This window comes from Mastacembelus armatus, chromosome 10, assembly GCF_900324485.2.
Source record: "Mastacembelus armatus chromosome 10, fMasArm1.2, whole genome shotgun sequence".
NCBI lineage: Eukaryota > Metazoa > Chordata > Actinopteri > Synbranchiformes > Mastacembelidae > Mastacembelus > Mastacembelus armatus.
Genome location: NC_046642.1, coordinates 658,196 through 680,661, shown reverse-complemented (window position 1 = coordinate 680,661; position 22,466 = coordinate 658,196). Strand labels below are relative to the sequence as shown.

The 22,466-nt window shown below is 44.7% G+C and overlaps 1 protein-coding gene across 1 annotated transcript in view; it reads right to left on the bottom strand.

Moving 5' to 3' along the window:
* The window catches only part of fat2 (FAT atypical cadherin 2), a 69,754-nt gene that overhangs the window by 24,097 nt on the left and 23,191 nt on the right, over positions 1–22,466 (bottom strand). The window contains exons 7-16 of the mRNA XM_026331163.1: positions 18,409–18,548; positions 17,859–17,921; positions 17,247–17,459; positions 16,851–17,061; positions 12,866–16,533; positions 12,030–12,426; positions 9,603–9,802; positions 8,754–8,907; positions 8,343–8,576; positions 5,015–5,404 (exon numbers count right to left, since the gene is read on the bottom strand). Coding sequence (XP_026186948.1) covers positions 5,015–5,404; positions 8,343–8,576; positions 8,754–8,907; positions 9,603–9,802; positions 12,030–12,426; positions 12,866–16,533; positions 16,851–17,061; positions 17,247–17,459; positions 17,859–17,921; positions 18,409–18,548 — 5,670 coding nt within the window. The remainder of the gene's footprint in view (positions 1–5,014; positions 5,405–8,342; positions 8,577–8,753; positions 8,908–9,602; positions 9,803–12,029; positions 12,427–12,865; positions 16,534–16,850; positions 17,062–17,246; positions 17,460–17,858; positions 17,922–18,408; positions 18,549–22,466) is intronic.

Sequence of the window (22,466 nt, the reverse complement as noted above, 5' to 3'; positions counted from 1 at the left end):
TGAACGTGAGTCACCGCTGATAAATCTTTACACTGATTGGCTCAGTAATCAATTCATCCTGTAGCAATGGTTTGTCAACATACTGGTTTTGGTAAAACATTTACATGCTGCTGGGTCACACACTGATAATACAAGGTGCACATTTCCAGCACTGCAGCGTGATCCAGACTACAGAGACCCAGTGTTGGGGTTAAAGATGTGTTTTCATGGATTAACTGCATCGACAGTCACATCAAACCAAACCAGTAAACTACAGCAAACTCAGTCATTCACAGTGACCTTGTTCCTGCTTCCAGCTGAACCTCTGAACAGTCATCAGCCCCAAATGCTGCTTTGTTTGAAAGCTGAACTGAGAAGGCATTTAACGTAGTGCGACTGACGCAATCACTGTTTAAAATGGATGTTCTTATGGTGCAAGCAGGGTGCTTTGGGTGATAATATCAAACACACCTGTGTGTGTGTGTGTGTGGTATCATGTGACAGTTTAACCTTTCATGAACTATAAAATCCCTTCACAGCTGTGTTCATGTCAGCCACATGTTAAGTCACTTTACTGCAGCGATATAAGAGGATAGTCCACAGTCGTCAGTGTTGTCTGTTAAAAACATCAGGCAGGAGCTGTTTCTTCATCACCGTGATCATACACACTGGTGTTTTCACTGCCTCAGTCCTACATCACTGGGCCTTTTCACATATGCAACTACACACCTGTGACATGGAGCCTGTGGGTTATGGAGTCACAGGAACTAACCTACTGTTGGTTTGAGTCTTTCTGGGAGGATTCGTTAACAATAAGAAAACACAGAATAACTGTGGTCTTGTGCTTTGAGAAAGGAAGAGAGACCAGCGCTCAGGGACGGACTCCGTCGACAATCAACAAACCAAATCAGAACATACGGTTTAGCTTCATGAAAACAAAACGACACCAACAAAAACAAAACTCCTCCCAGTCTCGACAAGTCACATCCCACTTCACTGGTTTGGAGTCCAGCCTGAGTCAGCCTGAACCGACCACTGTTGATTATTCATCTATCAGCGTATCTCACTCATTCAGTGTGTGATTCGACATTAACCAGAGGTCGAGTGGCTCGTTCAAGGCCACCGACAGACTCACATCACGTTTCAGTCACATCTGACTCACTTTAAGCTGCTCGGGTTGAGAGAAACTTTAATCCTCATGAAAAACGAACATTTATCCTAAGGTGTCCTGTGTGTGTATCTGAAGCCTGATCAACTTTAACAGGTTGAATATTTCATGATGCCTTAAAATTCCCAACATTTTCAGGCCTTGAATTTCAAACCCAAAACCTAAATCTTTGTGTTTAAGAGTCTAAACAGCTACAGGATCCAGACTCTGTTATTTTGTGCTTCACTGGTCTATTAATCTTATGTTGTTGTCTCTTTGGTTTAAAGATAATAATGAAAAACAATTAAATTGCTTATGCTAATGCAAAGTTGCCAACTCCACAAAATATAATTGTTTTCTTGAAAACTCTTGGCCCTGATGTCTAATCAGACTTTAACTCTTTCCAACACCTGCCGCTGCAAAGTTTCCTTTTGTTCCATCAAAACAAAGCTGCTTTAGCCCATTAGCAACATGTAAAGAGCTGCCATTTCTCTCTGTCACGGCCGTTTCTGCAGGCGATTATGCTAATGTCTGAGATTTACTGCGACAGTGACTTATAGCCGTTAAAATCCTGCACGTCGTGTCTTCAATATAAGCCGCGATACGGTTTGTGTAGAGCGGCTCCTGCTCGGCCGCCTGGAGCTCAGCCAGCAGCTTCCTGTCAGCACTGGTTCGTATCTGTGTTTGCTGTTTTTCTCCAAGCAGTTTGAGCCCATTGCACACAGCGTGACGCGGCTCGTCTGCAAGAACAACCTGGGTGAGGGTGATTTATCACTGCCAACTTACAGTAAATTACTGTTTCCCACAGGTGCACGCACACACACACACACACACACACACACACACACACACACACCCAGTTTTGTAGACTCAAGACTTTGTAAGAACAGAAATTTAAAGCCAAGTTTCAACAGTTTGGATTATGTTTCACAAACATACAAATTGGTCTGGTACATCTGCAGGGACCCTCATCAACATGCAGTGTTGTGTATTTGCACGGACACACACCTGGACACACACAACTAACAGATTACACAATGTTTAACCCTCACCATCACACACACACACACACACACACACACACAGACGTCCTCAACTTATTTAACACTAGCATCAAACATGTAATTTGACTCATTAACTCATGTATCACAAAAAACACTGATCACAGCTTCAGAAACGTGTTGGTCAGTTAAACTTCAGGGGTTTTGTCATGTTGATGAGACAAAATAAGAATAACTTGTGATGATACCAAGAATGAACCAGAAAGGACAAAATGTGCTCAATAAAAAAGTACTGGACAAACATCAGTGTAAACAAATGAGCCACGATGTGACGACTGGGGAGGAAATGAATGTGTTCAGATCTGCACCTGCAACAATTCATCGATTAATGAACTGTTTCAATAATGGATTCATCTTTTTCACGTGTCCACCCAAATGTTAGTGCAAGTTCAATGACGTATTAGTAGTTAATCTGAAAACATCAGCTCAATGAGCAGTTTCATCCCATTTTATGGACGTGATGATTAGTTCCTGCTGCTTATTTCCCATATATGGAGAGAAAACAGGGAACAGGTGTCATCGCTACAGTTATTACAAACACGTCTGCGATTACCAGCAACGCCGCATCTCACTCATAGATTTACCTCAGCCTGTGAGCATCTAGGGATTATGGGAAATGCTGTTTGTTAATAATAAAGATTTAATTAGAATAATTAACTACTTTCCTCATCTAAAACATGAAGTGAGCCACACAGTGTATGGAAAGATTCTGAATGATCACTTTTCTGTCTGAAGGTGCATGTTCACCTGTGGTTTCCCATACAAGGTGACAATAACACTGTTTTTACAATATTATTGATGAGTTGGGGATTCCAGGCTTATTCCAGGCTTCTGAGTTAGTGTCACTGTTTTTATGCGATGTATGTCGGGCGTGTGGGTTTTGTCCTGCTTGACAGCACTTTAATCACAGAAACACACAGGCTGTCTAATATTTCTCCATGACTCACTGACATTCGTCCTGTCCATGTGCCACCTGCAGTCAGATATAACAGGCCGTAGTGTGTCAAGGGCTTGAAAAACGCCTTCTGATCTCGGGCCAGCTGGAGATTTAGGATTACGTCTTTAACGGCCTCGGTGGAGAAGCTCAGGAATGACGCAGAGCATCAATGATTTATTTTGAAATCTGAGTCATTCTCTGTAAAGCACAAATCAGAAATTATCAACAATGGTCTGAACAAGCCAGTGAATCAGTCTCTCTTCATCGCATGGACGGTAAAGAATCATATAGTGCTCGTGATGGTCAGTGAACAGTTGAATCACCTTCACGTATCGATCGTAAACCAGGTGCCTCCACTCGTGCCTGGATAAAAAGGTTGTGAGGGTTGATCTGCAGCCTGTTCAGCAGGTGATACAGGTGGAAACAAAGGAAGACTCCAGCCAGACTCCCGTGTGTCAGCTGTGTAGTTACTGTCTCAGTGAATAACCTTCAGCTTTCTTTGGAAGCTCTGGAACAAAGTTCACAGCCTGGCATTGCTCTAAGGCAGGAGGGCGTATTAGTCGGCCGGTTAAACTGGTCCTGCTTTATGACTCTGGCTACTGTCCCTCGGGTTTTCACACCGGTGCTGTCTCAGCTCAGGCGGGTTTAACTTAAACTGGAAGTTCAGAATCAGAAACAAACTCAGCTTTAACAGCCACATGTGTAGCTACGTGAGAGCGAGCAGCAGGAGATGTTCCTGTTCCAGATGTTAAAGTTACCATCAATCTCCTCCAGCTTCTCCTCCACCTACTAGCACCTGACCAAAGAACCTACAGCAGACTTTAACAGCCAGGGGTGTGGGGTTGGGTTCTGAGCAGAACCAAACAGCCGCTTCATTTCCAATTCTGAACTGATTTCACCACATACCAGACTCACAGTTTAGTAATTCATACCATCACACGAGCCATTTCACTACCACTGCTTAATTTTGTTCTTTTCGTTGAAGCCGCCTCATAAATAAACATGAAGAACATGTGCTCAGAGAATCTCAACAACCTCCCAGCATTAATGCTTCCTACCAAAGCCTGTTTGCTCCTTCGCTGCTGAGTTCACTTTGAGATTCCACTCTCTGCTTTTCAAACCTTTAAACCGATCAAACACAGAAACTCGATGCAGCGCAGATTAATCAATGAGTGCAGCTCTCCTGACCAGCTGCTCTTTATTGATTTATTGGTGGTTGAAAGGGCAGGATGCAGCTCACCCCTAAACTCTGCAGGTTTTCTCATCCAACAGGGGACAGAGCACATCAAAACTCTGGGTCAGAGTCCTGCTTCTCTAACTCCAGCAAACATACCAACATTTTTAATATTTTAATATTAAAATATTACTAATTACAACAAACCTGTGCCACAAATGCTAAGAGGACCAGATCCTGATCCCTGTTTTGTGCCAAAGAGCCATTTACTTAGAGTCCTGCCTTTCAAGAGCAGAGAAACAGCTCATAGTGTCGACCTGCCACAATAAGCTGCACAATAAACAGGTTTTGTCTTGTTTGTTTGCTCCTTGGACAAAAACAACAAACTGTAGTTATAGAGGGAGTCATGTGCTGCAATACTTTCTTGACAAACTAAAGTTCAATACGTCTCTGCGGCGTTTTAACAGCTTGACAGCCGACTCATCATTTTAGGGTTAATTTCTGTCGTTCAGTGCAATTTAACATTAAATGGCATCACGGTCAGGGAGGTATCAACAGGCTTCTCATCCAGAAGAAGAACATTAATAAGAGCTTTATGAAACCAGTAGGAAATCTCAGGGGTCAAAAAGGCCAATTGATGTTTTATATATTTAATATTTTCTGAGAGTAATAAATGTATTTAATAATCGAAGATGATGGAGAAAAGCTGTTCTCACCTGCCAAGTGGTGCAGCTGGAACGGTCCATCCTCGTTTCCGGACACGATGACGAAGGCAACCTGAAACAGGTCTGCATAATCTCTGATGTGGTGTTCAAAGTTCAGCACCTCCGTCCCCACTGCTAAGGATTCTGGGAGTTGGACCGTGTACTCTGAGCTCAAGAAGATGGGACGGTAGTCGTTCAGGGAGACCACATCCACAGTCACCGTGGCGACAGAGTACAGGTGACGAGGCAGTCCCCGGTCCGTGGCTTTCACCTTCAAGTTGAACCTTTCGGGGGCGTCAGGGGTCAGAGGTCGCTCCAGGCGCAGGATCCCCGAGAACTCGTCCAGAGAGAAGTAACCACCTTCGTCTTCCAGGAGGGAGTACTTCACCTCGGAGTTTATACCTGCAGGACCACACCACAGAGACAAAGAGTCTAAATACTTGGCAATAAGACACATGCTGGGGCCTGATTTCTGGATCCTCTCTCTCTGAGACCAAAAGCTAATCAGCCAAGAAACTACCACTGTTCTCGAAACAACGTCTGGGTTTCCACAGGGTGTGTTCCTGATTAAAAGTGACGTGACAGACAACACGCAAAAACAACAACGTGAGGGACTCTAGAGCTTAAGAATAGAACAGCTCCACTCATTGGTTCTATGGAGATTAAACTGAGTGGACTGACAACATGAGGCCACACAGCAACACCAGACCACTGATGTTTATTGGACCCAGAGTTCAGAACAGCACAAGGGACTACAAGACATTTTGTCCAGGGACACGTTGTTGGTTGAAGCACAGGACATTCTGCCTCTTCAGGCGTCTGATTTTTATTTAAAAGAAGAAAACAGAGAAATAAAAACTACTTCCTGTTACAAACCACACAGGTCAGCCTTTGCCTTTACCTGATCGCCTGTTAAAAACACCCAAACACGTCGTGCACGTCACAGAAACATGTGAGATCATGATTAAAGGTGTTTTATTATATTCTAATGCCCCAGTTCAGACCTACAGGAACATTATGGCCTGACTGGTTGTGGGATGTATCAAGTTTTGGTGAAGTCTGTTGCATCCCTGTGTAGTTTGCCTTAAAACAACCTACTTCACATTATCACTAAGGGAACACAACCCAGTGTAAAACGTGCACGTGCACATAAATCAGACAGTGTTACACACACAGCTGAAGCCTGACGGGCACTGTGTGAAGATACAGGCTAATGGGAGAGCCGTGAATAATGGTCAGCTTCTCTAAGTCCAACAAAGCGACAACAAACACGCGTCTTATCTCTGAGACGCCTTGAGGGGAAGAGGGATTCTGTACTGTGGTAAAAGTTTAAGTGGCCTAAAGATGGCACTGCTGTCAAAGGTCAAGGTTTAACATCCTGTCACTGCTGTTTTCTCACGTTTCCTCACGTTTTCTGTGAAAACCTGCTACAGACAGGCCAAAAAGAAAAAAACTCATCTAGCTCTGAAAACTAGTAATTGATCAACAGGTGTTGGACTCTAGGAGGGTGATGGAGATACACACACAGGTTATTATAGATCAAAATGATCAATGTTTTAATCAGCATTAACAATTAATCTCCTGAATCAACAGCTTTGTGACTTGTCTTTTGTGTTTTCAATACATTTCTCTGGAAACCCACCAAGAAACCTGTTAGTCACTGCTGTCTGTGAGAAAGCTGCCGGCGGTGAGAACGAGGACAAGCTGCAGCACATCTGAAGGAGTGGTCGACCTGTTCTGTTCCCTACCCCTGTGTGTGTGTGTGTGTGTGTGTGTGTGTGTGTGTGTGTGTGTGTGTGTGTGTGCGTGTGTGCGTGCGTGTGTGTGCGTGCGTGTGCGTGTGTGTGTTTGATGGCAGAAAATTTATATTTCTGTGCATTTTTATCTTTCTTCCTGCATGAACTGTGACTAATCCAGAGTGAATAAATGGGTTTGTGTGGAGAAATGAGCAAATTTCTGTGTGTGTATGAAAACCCACCCAAACACACACACATCCCTACACTGATGGAGCTTTGCAACTGGTTTCAGACGTCATTCTTGACTTTTATCTGACTTCGCTGCTCCAACACCTAAAATAAACAACCATCAAAGGTAACAAATGAATAAAACATTCAAACGCCGCTGTGGAAATTCGTACCAAACTGTGTCGGCTCACTTCAGTCGGAAGAGATTGGTTCCGTTTTACTTGTTGTTTTGTGATCAAATTGTGTGTTAACGCAGTCAGACACGGGGACGAACGTGAGATTAGAAAAACAAGAGGCTCGCACAGATCCCAGGAAAGAACAAACTGAACAAAGGCAGGAAGGAAACGAGAAAGAGACAAACGAGCAAGTTTTCAAGTTGCACTTCTACAAAACTAAACTGAGACTCGTTTCTAAGTTTGGTCCATTGAACCAAGGAGACTCGGAAACGTCTGGGACGTTTATCTAAAGTCAAAACAGATGAAGGTCAATTTGTTCAGTGATTCGAACTTGCTCCGATCAGCAAGCTGCTTCTTCTGGGAGGGGCAGACACGATACGACCGACTGGTGTCACAACATGTGAAGAAACATGACAGACAACAGCAGAGAAGGAAATGACTGAAGCAAACATGCAGAAATGAACTGAATTATTTCTTTAATTTCTGCTCCCCAGGCAGAAACGACTGATTTATGACCATACGGTTGTTCTGTTTCTTTTACTTTCACTTTTCAGATGGAATCAGAATCTAAACACCGATTAGAAACTCACCTAAGAGAAACTACTAGGTTTTTAATTACTGGACATGGTAACGCCGCCCAGGCTGAGGGTTAAAATCCCCAGGCAGCAAATAGTGAAGACACAAAGAAAAGGAATCAGGGGCGTCTCAAACAAAAGTCTGTCAGGACTGGCTTACTCTGTTATTATGTTTAGTATCAGTAATACCCCATTCATGCACGTGTATACTGTAGAGGCAAGCCTGTGCATTAGTCTTTAATAGTGAAAAAGGTTCAGTGATACCAGGATAAGTAGCTGTCACAACACGTTCTGACCTGAGGGAAACAATATAATGTTCTCTACAGCCTCATTGTGCCGTTCACTGCACCTGAAATCCAACCATCCATCCATTATCTACTCCACTTATCCTGCAGAGTCGCAGGGCCTCTCACCCAGCATGCAGTGGGTGAGACGTGGGTCCCCCCCGTGGACAGATCAGCTGTCTATCACAGACACACACTCAACATTCACGCCTGTGAGAGGAAAGAAGCCCCACACAGGAGACGTGGGTCGAGCAGGATGCGAACACAGAACCTTCTTGCTGTGAGACGACGGTGCCCAGCAAATGAAAGAACATTTGACAATCTCAGCAGCAGCGATTTACCAGTGTCTGGGTCTTTGGCGTAGATGATGGTGATGGGCGTTCGGACCGTGGTGTTGTCAAACACGGTGACCTCGTAGTGGCTGGAGGAGAAGACAGGCGCGTTGTCGTTCATGTCCTGGACCATCAGCAGGATGTCCGCCTGACAGGACCGTCCTCCGCCATCCGCCGCCTTCGCCACCAGGTTGTGCTCGACCTCCCTCTCACGGTCCAACACAGCCAGGGTGAACAACTCACCTGGGGACACGTGGTTAAATTAGATTGTTTGTACTTTTTCTATAGCATAATAAACGTCTTAACAGCAGGTAACCATGTTTTTCCTTTAGTGTCAGGGAAACAGAAGATGCCAGAGAGGCTCTGATGTTATCACCAACACTCAGCTCGTGTTTTGACCCCAAACAGACCCCATCATACCAGTTCTGGGGTCAAGATGGAACTTGTCTGCATCAGGACCATGGAGGCTGTAGGAGATCTGGCCATTAGCTCCAACATCTGGATCTGAAGCCGACACCTTGAGGACAAACATGCTGGAGGGCGAGTTTTCCATCACCACCTCTGTGTACACCAGCTGGCACAGGAAGATAATAACATCTATTTACATAGCACTTTTCTCAGTGAAGAATTTATGTTTGACTTTGACAGTTCAGATGGTTGTGTGTTGAAAGAGAAACTGTCCCTGTCACCAGTAATAGTAGCTTAAAGGGACATGTATGAGTTTATTGTCCAGAGGAGCAGCTCAGAGATGTGGGTTTTATTGCTCTATTGTCTACAAGAAGCCTCAGAAAACCAGGGCAGATGAGGTTTATGGCCTCAAAGACCAGAAGCTTTGATTTTTTTAAACTAACAACTCTCAAACCAGAAGACTTTGCACAATGTAGTGTGGTTTACTAGGCGGCAGAGACCGTGAAGTGCTCTCAAGGTAAAAAATGTCTGTCCAAGGAATTTAATTAATTTTGGTTTTGCATTGACTGTTGCAGGAAAAAAAAAGTTTTGTGAAAGGTTCAAACAAAAATACTGAGAAAGAGAATTTATCTCAAATAAACATTGAAAAGATTTGTCAGGTAGTTTTGCTGTTTATCAAGCATCATGTCAAGTATCATCACTTCCCCTTGTACTGGGAAATCACATAAACTACATTTAATTCAATTTCTAAATAATTATTTAACCAGGTCTTAATTAAAATGGTGCAAACTACCGACTGCAGTGTGTTTGGTTTTCTTCGTCACTGTTATCGTGTCATTTGTCAGGTGCGGTGTCCCTCACCTGTTCACACAGTGGGCTGTTGTCGTTGATGTCCAGCACGTGGACGTCCACAGTAACTGGAGCCTCAAACTTCCCATCGGTGGCGACGACTTTAAGCCTGTATCTGTCTTTAGTCTCTCGGTCCAGTTGTTCCTTCACGATCAAACCCCACTGACCCTCGTCCTCCTGGATGATGGCGAACTGGCCCAACGGGTCCCCGTCTGCAGGAGGGATGAACAGCTGAGTCACTATATACAGAGTCTCTGTGCTAACACTTCATACTTTCCATCTGATTTCCTCTTAACTAATAATATTAGGTATTTAGCAGCATGTAGTAGTGGAACATTTCTGAACTTTAACATCACTTTTCATCCTTTACAGTTTGTTTTAGTTTGTTTCCTGGGTTGAAATGTTTGGGATTCACATAAAAGGGAATGAGGCAGTGACATAAGTAATGTGGGAAATAAAAGGCCTGTAATGACTCTATCGCTGCCACACGTCATGCTGAGTTCCTTTATTGTCGCCTCTATCCTTCATTAGAGGAAAGGAAATGAGCCAGGAGTTCTAACATTAGGCTGACTCACCTTTGTACGTTGCACCTTATTGTTTTCTTTCCTTTCTCACAAACTCTTCGCCCTGAGACGGAAACTGAAAATGTTTTTTCCTTCTGACTAAACAGCTGACACTTGTAAATATGTCAAATCAGTCTGCATGTTTAGGACCACCTGGCCCGACAGGTGACATACAAGATGGAGAAGTTATCGACACGAACAAACGCTTCAACCTTCAGGTCTCATGACGGACACGTTCAACTGTCAGGTTTGTTTTCTTTGGCACTGACAGAACATGAATATACATAAACAGCCTGGAGCTATAAGCAACACTTGTCACTCATCACATTTGGTACGTACATTATGAAAGAACCTACATCAGTACTCTTTGAATTGCACCGGCCTTTGACAATTAAGGAAAAAATCTCAAAGTTTAAAAATCTTCTTGGTTGTAGCAGATCAGTGTTCCCACACTAATGACTGGGCCTTTTCATACGTGCAAACAGGCGCATTTTTGGCAAAAGGTCAAAGAATAATGGGAAAAATAGGTCATCGATTTAAAAAGTAAGGAAACAAATCTAAGAATTATCCCCACACGTGAATTTATTTTAAAACGTCTGTAACATTCGACTGTGAAATCACCTGTAGAGAGTCAAACCTATCCCAGTATAAAGACGGATAACTCCACTGCACAACATAATATAGCAGCTCATTAAAAGTAGGGAAGCATCAAACAGGAGCACAGTCGACAGTAATGTAGTGCAGACTTTATTCTTTTTGTTAGGAGAGAAATATACTGAACTGAAATACTGGATGTTAGTCAACACTGTCCTTGGTGGTTGAGCTGCAGAGTAAAACTACTGAAAATACCAGCAATGAATTTTGAACGTGTGAAACTGCTCCAGACTCTCCTGAATGAGTAAATACTGACGTGATCGTACTGGTGGTTGGCGAGTAATATCTACTGTTTACTTCTGTTTTTGTGTGTCTGCGTCAACCAAACCCCACAGTTTATAAATAATTCAAATGCAAATTTCACCCTTTTACACTCCCCAAAATCAATATTGTGACAGCAGGTCCCTTCAGAAAGGTCCAGGTTTAACCGTCTGGAGGAAAATAGAGGATTTGCATTAATTCCAGCCTCTGTTTTTGTTGTTAGCTGCAGGGCCTTTAGTTGGTATTCCTGTCTTGTCACCCTGTCAACCTGCTCCTCTTAGTGATTAATCTGTGGCTGAATAACTTCATGTCATGAATCGGTGGAGGGCAATTAACAGATTTCACTTCACCTCATTAAAGTCCCGTTAAATTCCACAGTGCAGCAAATCATCAGTGGGACAGTAACTTCGCTCATAAACACACACAGTCACGCCCACAGAAAAACACCAGCGCGGTCACGAGCGGGTGTACGGGTATCATCCGAGACTGACACTTTTTGTACAGACACCACTGACCTGCACAAACACCTAAACACACACAGGTAAAACACACATCCATCCAACATCTAGACCCCCTTAGTCCTAACCAGGGTCCCAGGGATCAGCTGGAGCCTGTCCCAGCTCTCTTTGGGTGAAAGGCAGGGGTCCACCCTGGACAGGTCCCCAGTCCATCACAGGGCCACATAGAGACCAACAACCTCACACACTCACACTCACTCCTATGGGCAATTTAGAGTCACCAATCAACCTGACATACATGTTTTTGGACTGTGGGAGGAAACCAGAGTACCTGGAGAAAACCCACACAAGCACAGGGAGAACATGCAGACTCCACACAGAAAGGCCCCTGATGGGTTTCAAACCAGGGACCTTCTTGCTGTGAGGCAACAGGGCTAACCACTAATCCACCGTGCTGCCTGAACACACATCCACACACTCATAAATCATTCAGACCTGCTCACCTGTGATGTAACACGTCACCAAGCGGTTTTCAAGTGACACGTCTACATCGGTGGTCGTCATGGAGATGATGACTTCACCTGAAACGCTGTCCTCCAACACCGAGCCCCGGTACACATCGTCAGAGAACTTGGGTGGGTTGTCGTTCTCGTCCGTCACCGTCACTTCCACCAGGACGCTGGACGACAGCTTGGCGTCACCACCGTGGTCGGTGGCGACCACGTTGAACCTGTAAACTCTGGTCACCTCACAGTCCGTCTCCCGTACAGTGGTGATCCAGCCGCTCTCGCCGTCAATGGAGAACACCTCAGTGATGTCAGCCGTGCTGCCACCAGGTAGTGACTCCAAGGTGTAGGTCACGAGACCATTGCCGTCTGTGTCCGGGTCGTTGGCGGTCACCTGAGGGAGAAGACATGCAAGTGGTGGTTGTGATCAGTTTTTAATTCCAAATGAAGCATTTAAAAATTACACTGATATTTTGAGAAATGAACTATTTCGCTGATTTACTGGGGGCAGGATGAGAAGATTGATTTGAATTTATCATAATTAACTATAGAGGCTGGGAGCATTAGACATCTGGAATTTTTGCTGGAACAATTCCCTAAATTATTAATCCATAATCAAAAGAGTTGATTAAGCTCAGCTCTATTACAAAGTCTTACTTTCTGTTTCCGTGAGCACCAAATATAGAAGCTTGTATTGAATTTTGCAGCTCTGGATTTGTTTGAAGGCATCACCAGTGTTGTGCTAAACCAGACTAAACAGGTCATGGAACAAGCACAGATAAATTCTACTACATCAATACCAGAGTTACATAAATAGACTTCCTTTATCTCACCTGTATAACAGTGGTTCCAGCAGGCATGTTCTCAGCCAGGAAGGCTCTGTATGGACTTGCATCAAACACCGGCTGGTTATCATTCACATCTTGAACCTGGATGCTGACAGAAACCAGTGATGCAACGTCTGTCCCGTTGTGGTTGCCCTGAGCAATCACATCTATTTGGTACCACTTGGTCTTTTCGTGGTCGATGGTCTTCTGCAGTAGCAAAGTTCCACTTTCTTTGTCCAAGCTGAACACCTTGTCTCTGTTGCTTTCGACTGTGTTTCCATTCACCAGACTGTAAATAAGGGGCATGTCGGAGTCCGCCCTCACAGAGCCGATCTCCGTCCCTATGGGGATGTCCTCAGCGGCTGAGAAGGTATAAAGAGGTTCTGAAAATTTTGGAAGGGGAACTTCAGGGGGAACCACCTTGACCTGGACGGGGACTGTGGAGTTATAGAAAGGAAGGCTACCATCGCGAGCTTTGACTTTGAAGTTGAAGATCTTGTTTTCCATGCCGACAAGGCTCTCTTTGACACTCACAACTCCAGTGAAAGGGTTGATCTCAATGATGTCTTCTGTCACCTCCGCAGCTTCATCTACAGTGTAGGTGACATCTGCATTTTTGCCATCATCTGCGTCATAAGCCATGATTTGAATGACAGGGGAACCTTTATTCACAGTTGACTGAATTGAGACCTGGTATTCTGACGCTTTGAACTGAGGTACGTTGTCGTTCTCATCCGTCAGAATAATCTTGACCGTGCAAAAAGCCACTTTTCCACCACCATCTTTGGCCATCACTTTGATGGCTATGACTCTCTGGGCGGGGTTTTCTCTGTCCAGCGGTTGTGTTGTAATTATCTGCCCATCGTGGTCGATGGCAAATTTCTCATCTGCGAGCTTGTTGATGATGGTGTAGTCGACGCTGCCATACGGCCCTTCATCGGGGTCAATGGCTGCTAGTCGGATCACACGAGTTCCAGCTTCTGCATTTTCCGCCAGCTCTGCTTCGTAGATGCTCTGTTTGAAGTACGGAGCATGTCTGTTGCTTTTAATCATGTCTATAGTGACTGGTGCTGTTTTCTGAAACACTCCATCAGACACGGCCACTGTCAGGTTATAGTAAGGATCCAGATTCCTCTTGCAAACATTAGAAAAGGAGATGATTCCTGAGGATTCATTGATGTTGAAGTAACGCCCTTCGTTCCCTGACAGGATTTTGTACTTGAGGTCATTCTGGTCGCCAGTGTCGGGATCTGAAGCCTGGATTTTGATGACTATGTGGCCACACTTCGCCATTTCATCCAGTGAGGTTTCATACTGGGAGCTCACAAAATCTGGTGGGTTGTCATTGACATCTGTGATGTTTATGATGACATAAGCTTCACTACTAAGAGGAACGGTGCCATTGTCAGAGGCTTTGACTTTCAGTTTGAAGTGCTTTGTGTGTTCATAGTCCAGCACTTGTTTTGTGGCAATAAGCCCACTGTGAGGGTCGATCTCAAAGAAATCCGTCTCGTCCAGGTCTGTTCTCACTATGCTGAAGGTCAAATCTTTATTTCTGTCTGAGTCCCTATCAGATGCAGATAGTTGTATCACTGAGGTGCCCACTGGTAGTCCCTCAGCGATATTCACACTGTACATTAACTTTGAGAAAACTGGTGCATTATCATTCACATCCTCCACTTCTATTTCGATCGAGGCCTCTGAAAACGCTCCGGTCACAGAATCAGTAGCTCGAACTGTCAACACATGCATGGCTTCGCTCTCATAGTCAAGAGGGTTAGTGACTGTCAACACACCTGTTTTGAAATCTATGTTAAAGTGCTTCGAGGCATTTTCCTCCTCGAGGTTGTAGATGAGCCGATAGCCTTCTGGATTCCTGGCCTGGACGTGCAAGATGGTGGTGAAAGGGGGGACATTTTCGGGAACTTTCAGTGGATAAAGGAGCGTCTGGAACACAGGGTTGGTTCGATTTCTCACCTGAATGCTCAGCTCTGCTATGGTACTGTGACTGGGCTCCCCTTCATCTACAGCCAGGACTGTCAGGACATACTTGTTGAGGGCTTCAAAGTCAAGAGGACTCCGAAGAGACACATCGCCCACATCAGGATCAATCCTGAAGAGGTTGTAGTCGTCCTCCAGTGAGTACAGGATAGATCCATTTTCTCCTAAATCTCTGTCCATGGCAGTTGCTTGATATAAAACATCTCCTGGTTCGGAGTCTTCAGATATCATCATTGAAAAAGGCAAGTTTAGAAACTGTGGAGCGTTGTCATTGACATCATCTATAAAAACCTTGACTTGGGTTGTTGCTGTTCTAGGAGGCGTTCTCATGTCCTGTACCTTCACAACTACATCATATATATCTTGTTCCTCTCGGTCAAATGGGACACCTGTTGTTTCAAGCACACCTGAAGTTTGGGAAATGGCAAACCTCCCCATTGGGTTTACCACCGAATATACAAGGGGCTCATTTAAATAACAGCCTGTGGCTTTTAGCGCTGCCAAAGTTTTGACGTATTTGAGATTTTCTGTGACACTTGCTGAATACACTTTCTGTTCAAATCCAAGATTACTTGCTGTCAGGTTTGTTACATTTACCCTGACGGTAGCTGAGTCTTTGTAGAGGCCGTCAGAGGCTTTGACAACCAGTTGGTGAAAGTGTCCAAATTCAGACACGGTGCTCACGGTGATGACTCCAGTACTGGGGTGAATTGAAAAGGCATTGTGAAGATTCCCCTCTGTGATGCTGTAGGAGACTGCTGAGTCAGCATCGTTGGCCATGACACGCACAACCTCTGTATCTCTGACGACTGGGAAAATGAGAGACGCCTCATACACCGGGGAGGTGAATTGTGGCGGGCAGTCATTCAGGTCCAGGATGCGAACAGTGACCGTGGCAGGCTCTGCTGCAAACAGCGACGGCTCCCCCGAGTCCTTGACCTGAACTGTGAAGCGATACACAGGCTTTGCTTCAAAGTCAACTGGTGAAATTAAAGAGATGGTGCCCATACTTGAGTCTATCTTGAAGACTTCCAGGGCCTCTGGATCTAGAATCTGATACACCAGCAGAGCGTTTGCATCTCTGTCCTCATCTGAAGCTTTGATGACCAGAGGGACGTTTCTTTCTCCCATCACCATGCTGTTTATATGAGCTGACTCACTTATCTGCCCTAAGTACTCCTTGTGCTGAAACACAGGAGCATTGTCATTCTCATCAATCACATAGATGAACACAATGGTCTTGGACGTGGCTCCAGCTGCGGTGGAGGCTGTAACCTTGAGCTTGTAAGACACACAGTTCTCAAAATCGAGATGTTTTTGGGTTGAAATCAATCCAGTGTATGGATTGATGAGAAATGTGCCATTTAGATTCCCACTTTCTATCCCATAATGAACTGCAGCTGGGCTGGAAGCCGCGATGGTGACCACTGGTGTCCCAAGGGCGCTTAATTCGCTGATCTCTGTTATGTATTCGTCTGAAAGGAAGGCAGGCGGGGTTTGGTCTGAGATGCGGATATTGATGTGGACAGAGCAGAGGTCACTGCGCTGAGGGAAACCCTGATCCGTGGCCTTCACTGTCAGGTGGAACTGGTCCTGAGGCTGAAGGTCCAGAGGTTTAGACACACGGATAGAGCCAAGTTCTGCATCTATGGAGAAGATGTTGTTGATATTTCCTGCAGAGAGAGAGGAAATAATATTTCACAGAAATGAACATCTCCAACATGCAATAAATGTTAGGACTTTTATTATGGTGAAGCAGGTTGCAGCTGTGTCTTCCATCCTCATCATCAAACTCTTCAGTGAACCCTGTGCCCTTGACTCCCGGACTTAGCGTAGCCATGTAGTCGAGATTTAAATGCTGTGGTTGTGTATCAGAAAATGGTGGTAGGGCCCAGGTGTGAGTCTGTGTAACTGAAGTAATGTAAAGCAGAGAAGAGCTGAGAGAGAGCAGGCATAAATAAAAGATAAACAGAATCCCTGTGCTGCTCACCAGAGTGCAGAGAGTAGCTGATTTCAGCGTTGCTGCCAACATCCTTGTCCAGGGCCTTGACCTGGATGACCTCAGAGCCTGGAGAGGCCAAACTGGAGATACTGGCCTCGTAGCGTGGAGTGAGGAAGAGCGGTGAGTGGTCGTTACAGTCCTCCACATGAACCACCACCTTCACGAAGTTCCTCTTCACTGGGATCTCCTGATCACGCACCTGAGGCGGAGGGAGGAAATATTAATATGTTGGCTGTGGCAGTAAGAGACGATTAGTTACAGTAAAAACTGCTGAACAACAACAACAACACATCTCCTCTTTGTAGGTGTTTCATGAACCTGTAATCGTTGTTTCAATGGTTTGAGATGTTTCAGTCTCTATTCTACTGAGAGAACTGCCATTACCATTACGATCAGCGTGTGGACAGAGATCATCTCATAGTCCAGCTCCTCCGTCATCACCAGGACTCCGCTCTTTGGGTCCAGATGGAAGAACTTGGTACTGTTTGGATGGAGGCTGCTGTGGATTGAATACACCAGTTTACTGTTGGTGTCGGCGTCCCGCGCACTGATTTGCAGGATGTCCTTCCAGGGGGAGGTGTCCTCAGGAACCCTCACCTTAAAATCCATGGGAACAGAACATGAAACTTTTCAGGGTTCGAGAAATGGGCAGAAGAACTGACGTTTCAATTTGACCACAATTTTCATTAATCAAGGTGGTCGGATAATCCCAGAAACAGGACCAGAGATGTTTTCACTGTGACTAAGAAAACACCAGTGATGGTGAAGCCTTATACTGTCGGTCAGACTGAAACAAGATGCTTCCTGTAACTCCAGAATATGATTGTCACATCTGAGGTTTTAGTATCAGACTCATGTGAGCACATCCAGGACCACACTGCAAACAGACACAGCTAATACAGTAGCAGTCTGTCCTTTCGTTCTTGCTCTAATAACCCACCTTTAGGCTCTAGTGCATTAAAAAGAACATTTACCGGACGTGTCCCCATCTCTCACCTCGTACAGCGGCTTCGTGAAGACAGGACGGTGCTCGTTCATGTCCAGCACACGGATGTAGGCCTGTGGTTTGGGTTCGAGAAAAAGAAAATCAACCCTCATCATTGACTGAATTACATATGGAGGGCAGGGCTTCAAAGCTGCTTCACATGCAGCAACTGATCTGCTCCCCCCTGCAGGATTTAAGGATTAGATCCTAAACCAGAACCTTTCAAAATAAAGTTGCAGGATGTTTCTGATTAATACTGCTGCTGCAGCTCAGCAGGTTGATTTGCACATTGGCTTCAAGATGCCATCACGCATTTGGTTTGTTTTCCTGAATCTCAAATATAGTAATAGGTTAAGTTTGACATTTTACATTAATACAATTCAAACATATGTTCATATGTTGTATTTTTTAGATTTTCTTTATATTACGTATGTATATATGTTTTTTTTTATATTTTTTACACAATTCTTTCCTTATTTCGTGGATCCAGTGAAGATGTTTTCCTACACATCAGTTTTTATTTGTGATGAGATCAATCTATTGCATGTCCCTGTTTCTCACCTGTGTGGTGGCGTATTGGTGGCCGTCGGTGACCTGCACCGTCAGGTTGTAGTTGGAGCGTCGAGCTGCATCGAGCCGGCGGGCGATCGAGATGGTTCCTGTGTTCCTCTGGATGTCAAAGTCCTTTTCTTCGTCCCCACCTGAGAGAGACAGACAGGTGAGGGGAGGAGACGGCTGTTGGTGCTACGCTATGGATGGTTATGGATCAGGCTGTGTGCAGCTGTCCGATGTAATAGCTCAGATGATATTTAAGAATGTTGGGGTTGTGGGAAATGATGCGATTTGACATTGTCCTCCAGCATCTGAAGAACTGGCCTGATGTTTTTTCTGATTCTGAAGGATCCAAACTCCTTCAGCATCAGTTTGAAGTGGAAGAAACTTAAAACAGTCGACTCATTGCGAGTTATTCCTGACTACATGTTCCAGCTTTTTAAAATCTATTACAAATAAAGATAAAAAGACTCCATCCCATCCCAGCAGGACGTTGGGCTCCTATTTAACAGCAGAGCTGAGAAACCTGAGAGACATCCAGACCCTCCACAGCAGCAGCAGCTTTGTTTAACCTACACTTGTTTCTGTTTCCTGTCCTGCTGCCAAACTGGTGCATGGATGAATAAATATTAAATACATGTTAATCATTGAATATTAACTGGAGTAGTATTTATCTGGCAGAGCAGTCGGCCCAGTCGACTGTACAGTAGGTCAGCAGTTCTCTCTGGTGGGGGTGTGTTGGTTCAGGAACATTAAGGGCTTATCAGATGAGGTGAACAAGGAGGTTAATAATACTCTCACTTTGGAATTTTATCTCGATGCCAAATATTTTATCTTTCGTCGTGACAATCACAAGGTAAAAGGAAAAACACGTCCACTGTTCAAAGAACAAGGTGAAGTTTATTGTTTTATACCTATTTTGTTCACCAACATGTCCTGAGGCACACTTGGCATTAATATCATAATACTGGTACAAATGACAGTGGATTTTAAAGACATTTCATGTGTTTGCTGAGAGAAGCTGTAAACAAAGCTGTTAATAAAAATGTGAGTCCGTCCAGAAAACTGACCTCTGACCTGTATTCTGGCTTTAAAGAGACTTTCTGTCCATGTTGCTGCTGATACATTTTAAACTCCAAGTGCTTTTTCTGTTTGACTGGCGGGTTCTGTCCTTTATCCTGATGTAACGTGACTCCAAACCACCTAACTCTGAAACATACTGTGCTTTAAGTCTGCAGCAGCACTGACTCACCCTGTCCATCTGTTTCTCCGGTTTCACTCATTAGCTTTCCTTACCACCTCTCCTTTCTTGCTTCCCATCCTTCCTTCTGTTTTACCTGGGCCACCTGGTTTTTGTTGCCTCCTGTCGGCCTCTCGCTCTCAGCAGGTCGTGCCTGCGTACATGAGAAAGGTAAAGCTCATGCCTGCTCAGCCAGATGGTGTTTATTAAGACATCCACCTTCCAAACGGCCTCAACACACACAAACACACACAAACACGTTTCTGTTGTGTGACGACTGAGGCTGCAGTCTTTTTCCCACTTTCCTTCCATTACATACAAACACATCGTCCTTACCGATACACAACTGACCAACAGTATGGCCGCTATGGACAGTTTCACCAATCCTTGAACTGACTTTCTGTAAAACACACATCAGCAACCAGGAAGCTTTGCATGGTGAAAAAAATAACTCGAAGATCACTGGAGAGATCACGCACTGTACAATGCATTTTTGTCCTTCTGATTATCTCCAAGGAAAACCATCCCTGCCAAGGCTGGATGTTCACTTCAGGCATGCAAACAACCTTCAACTCGCTGCAGTGCACTGAGGAAAAAGTGCACAGCCACTGTCACGTTACGCTGAGCAAAGAGCAGGAATTTCATCATTATCATTATCATCCATCTTCGAAATGCTAATCTGAGTCAGAGCCACAGCGGCAACAAGGCAAACACCATCTAGGCCATCGGTCCTTTAATGGGCCATTGCCTCAGTACTAACATGTAGCACAATACACAGGTGCACACAGGTGAAAGGAAGGTGGAGAAGAAAACACAAATTCATATTAAGCAAAGAGCTAATGCTTAACAGCAGCATTAATTAGAAACTGAGGCTGGTTGGTTACACAAATAACTTCTTCCACTGGCCTGTATGAAGTATTCTCAGCATTTTTCCACCGAGGAGTATCAAACATGAACGGATGGATTATGATGCATTGAATAAAATATGCTTACACATGGTCCACTAGCTTTTTTGGTCCTCAAGAGTGAATTCATGTAGTGCAACAGGTTTATCAGAGCAAACGTGCAGCAGACGTTCCCTTCAGAGCAAGTCGAGGAGGGTCTGACCACAAAACAGATGTCGTCATATGCTCCCAGGCATAACACAAGCACGTCTGGTCTCTCTACCTGTGTCGGCCTCGGGGTCTCCTGACGGCCCACAGCAGCTCTGTGTCCTCACCCTGCACAGAGTGAGGTCAACGTTCCTGCTGGTCTGCAGCTTTAGTCTTTGTGTCACTGCTCAGACGCTGTGACACAAGAGGAAATACTAAGTGTTGAATGGAGAAGTCCCTTAGCCCCCAGGCCCAGAGTTGAAAAGACTAATTCTTTCCTCTCTTCTTCCTCGCTGTTCAACACGGTTAGGACATTTAATAAAACCTCATGAGATGAGCACAGAGAAATTTACACACAATTTATGGTCTGACACCATCGAACCTCCACTAGACCCTGCAGAAATCTCATCTTCTACAATCACAGTCTCTGTGTTGGCTTCGGTCATTTGGACTCCAGACAAACCTGCGATCACATCGGTCGGAGCACAGGTACCGCCAGACAGATGATCAAAGCAAAGCTAATCAAGAACACTTCTTCCTGGTGTCATATTTTTGGTTCCAGCTTCTCCAACATGAAGAAGTTCTGCTTCTTGATGAAAGCAACAAATAAGATTAGAGGTTTGGGACTTACTGAACATACGTGTACTGTCCCCTGGCTTTTTGAATCTGGATGGAATAAAATGAATTCAGCTCACAAACCATCATTAAGGTTAGAAACCTGTGTAACCTGCAAACACAAGTTTTTACCTTCACGTGCTGCTTAACTGTTGTAAAACTGCCCAGTATCTTACAGGAAACAACAAAGAGTAGAAAAAGAAAAAAAAAAAAAAAGCTGAACAATTTTATGGAGCAGAAAAATATTTTTCTTCTTTACCACCGTATGATTTACGCTGGATCCCCTCGAAGGTGTTTGACCCCCAGGTTTGACACATAATCTCAGCAGCTCGGCCTCAGAGCATCCGTCAGTGAACAAGGTTTCTCTGCTGAAGGACTTGACATGTGGTGAAAGTGCTCGGAAAAGCAAAATAACCTTTGTTGGCACATTTTTATTCAAACTGCTATTTCCCAGGTAAAACCAGTGTTTTCACCAGCTTCACTGTGCACAAAGGGCTTTGAAACACCCATTAAAACCCAAAGATTTATTAGACTCTTCACACAGTCATTTGATTTGTGCTGGATTTTGACCCAGAGAAGCCTGAACTCATCTATTCACTTCTCCCCTGCAGGGGATGCTTCGTCCTCCAACAGAGAGCCTTGACCTCAGACCTGTAGCTGCAGAACCTCATCCCAGTCACATCACACCCAGCTGGGACAGACCAGGGCCCAGTGAAGCTGCTTCCCTCCAGCAGAGATGCAGCCCTCAACGCCACCGTCGCTGATTCTGTCCCACGTGGTGCTAAATGTGGCCTTCTGTGCAAATGCACAGGGGAAATCTTCATTTGTCTCTCTAACTTATCTCACGACAGGCAGAGCTGATAGGCATCTGCTGCTGGAGAGGATAGAGGTGAAGCAGTGCAAAACATGATCATATCGTCATGGGAGAGGAATCCCAGGACATAACAGCCCTCATCTCCCCACGGTGGGATGGAAGTCAGCAATACATGACTGTGGAACAGACTAACGGGGACCGTAATAGAAATGAATGGACGTGAACAGCCTGTGGTCTCATCAAGTAATGAGAGAGGCAAAAACAGGAAGAGAAGAAGAAGAGAAAAGGACGAACTTGGTGACATTAT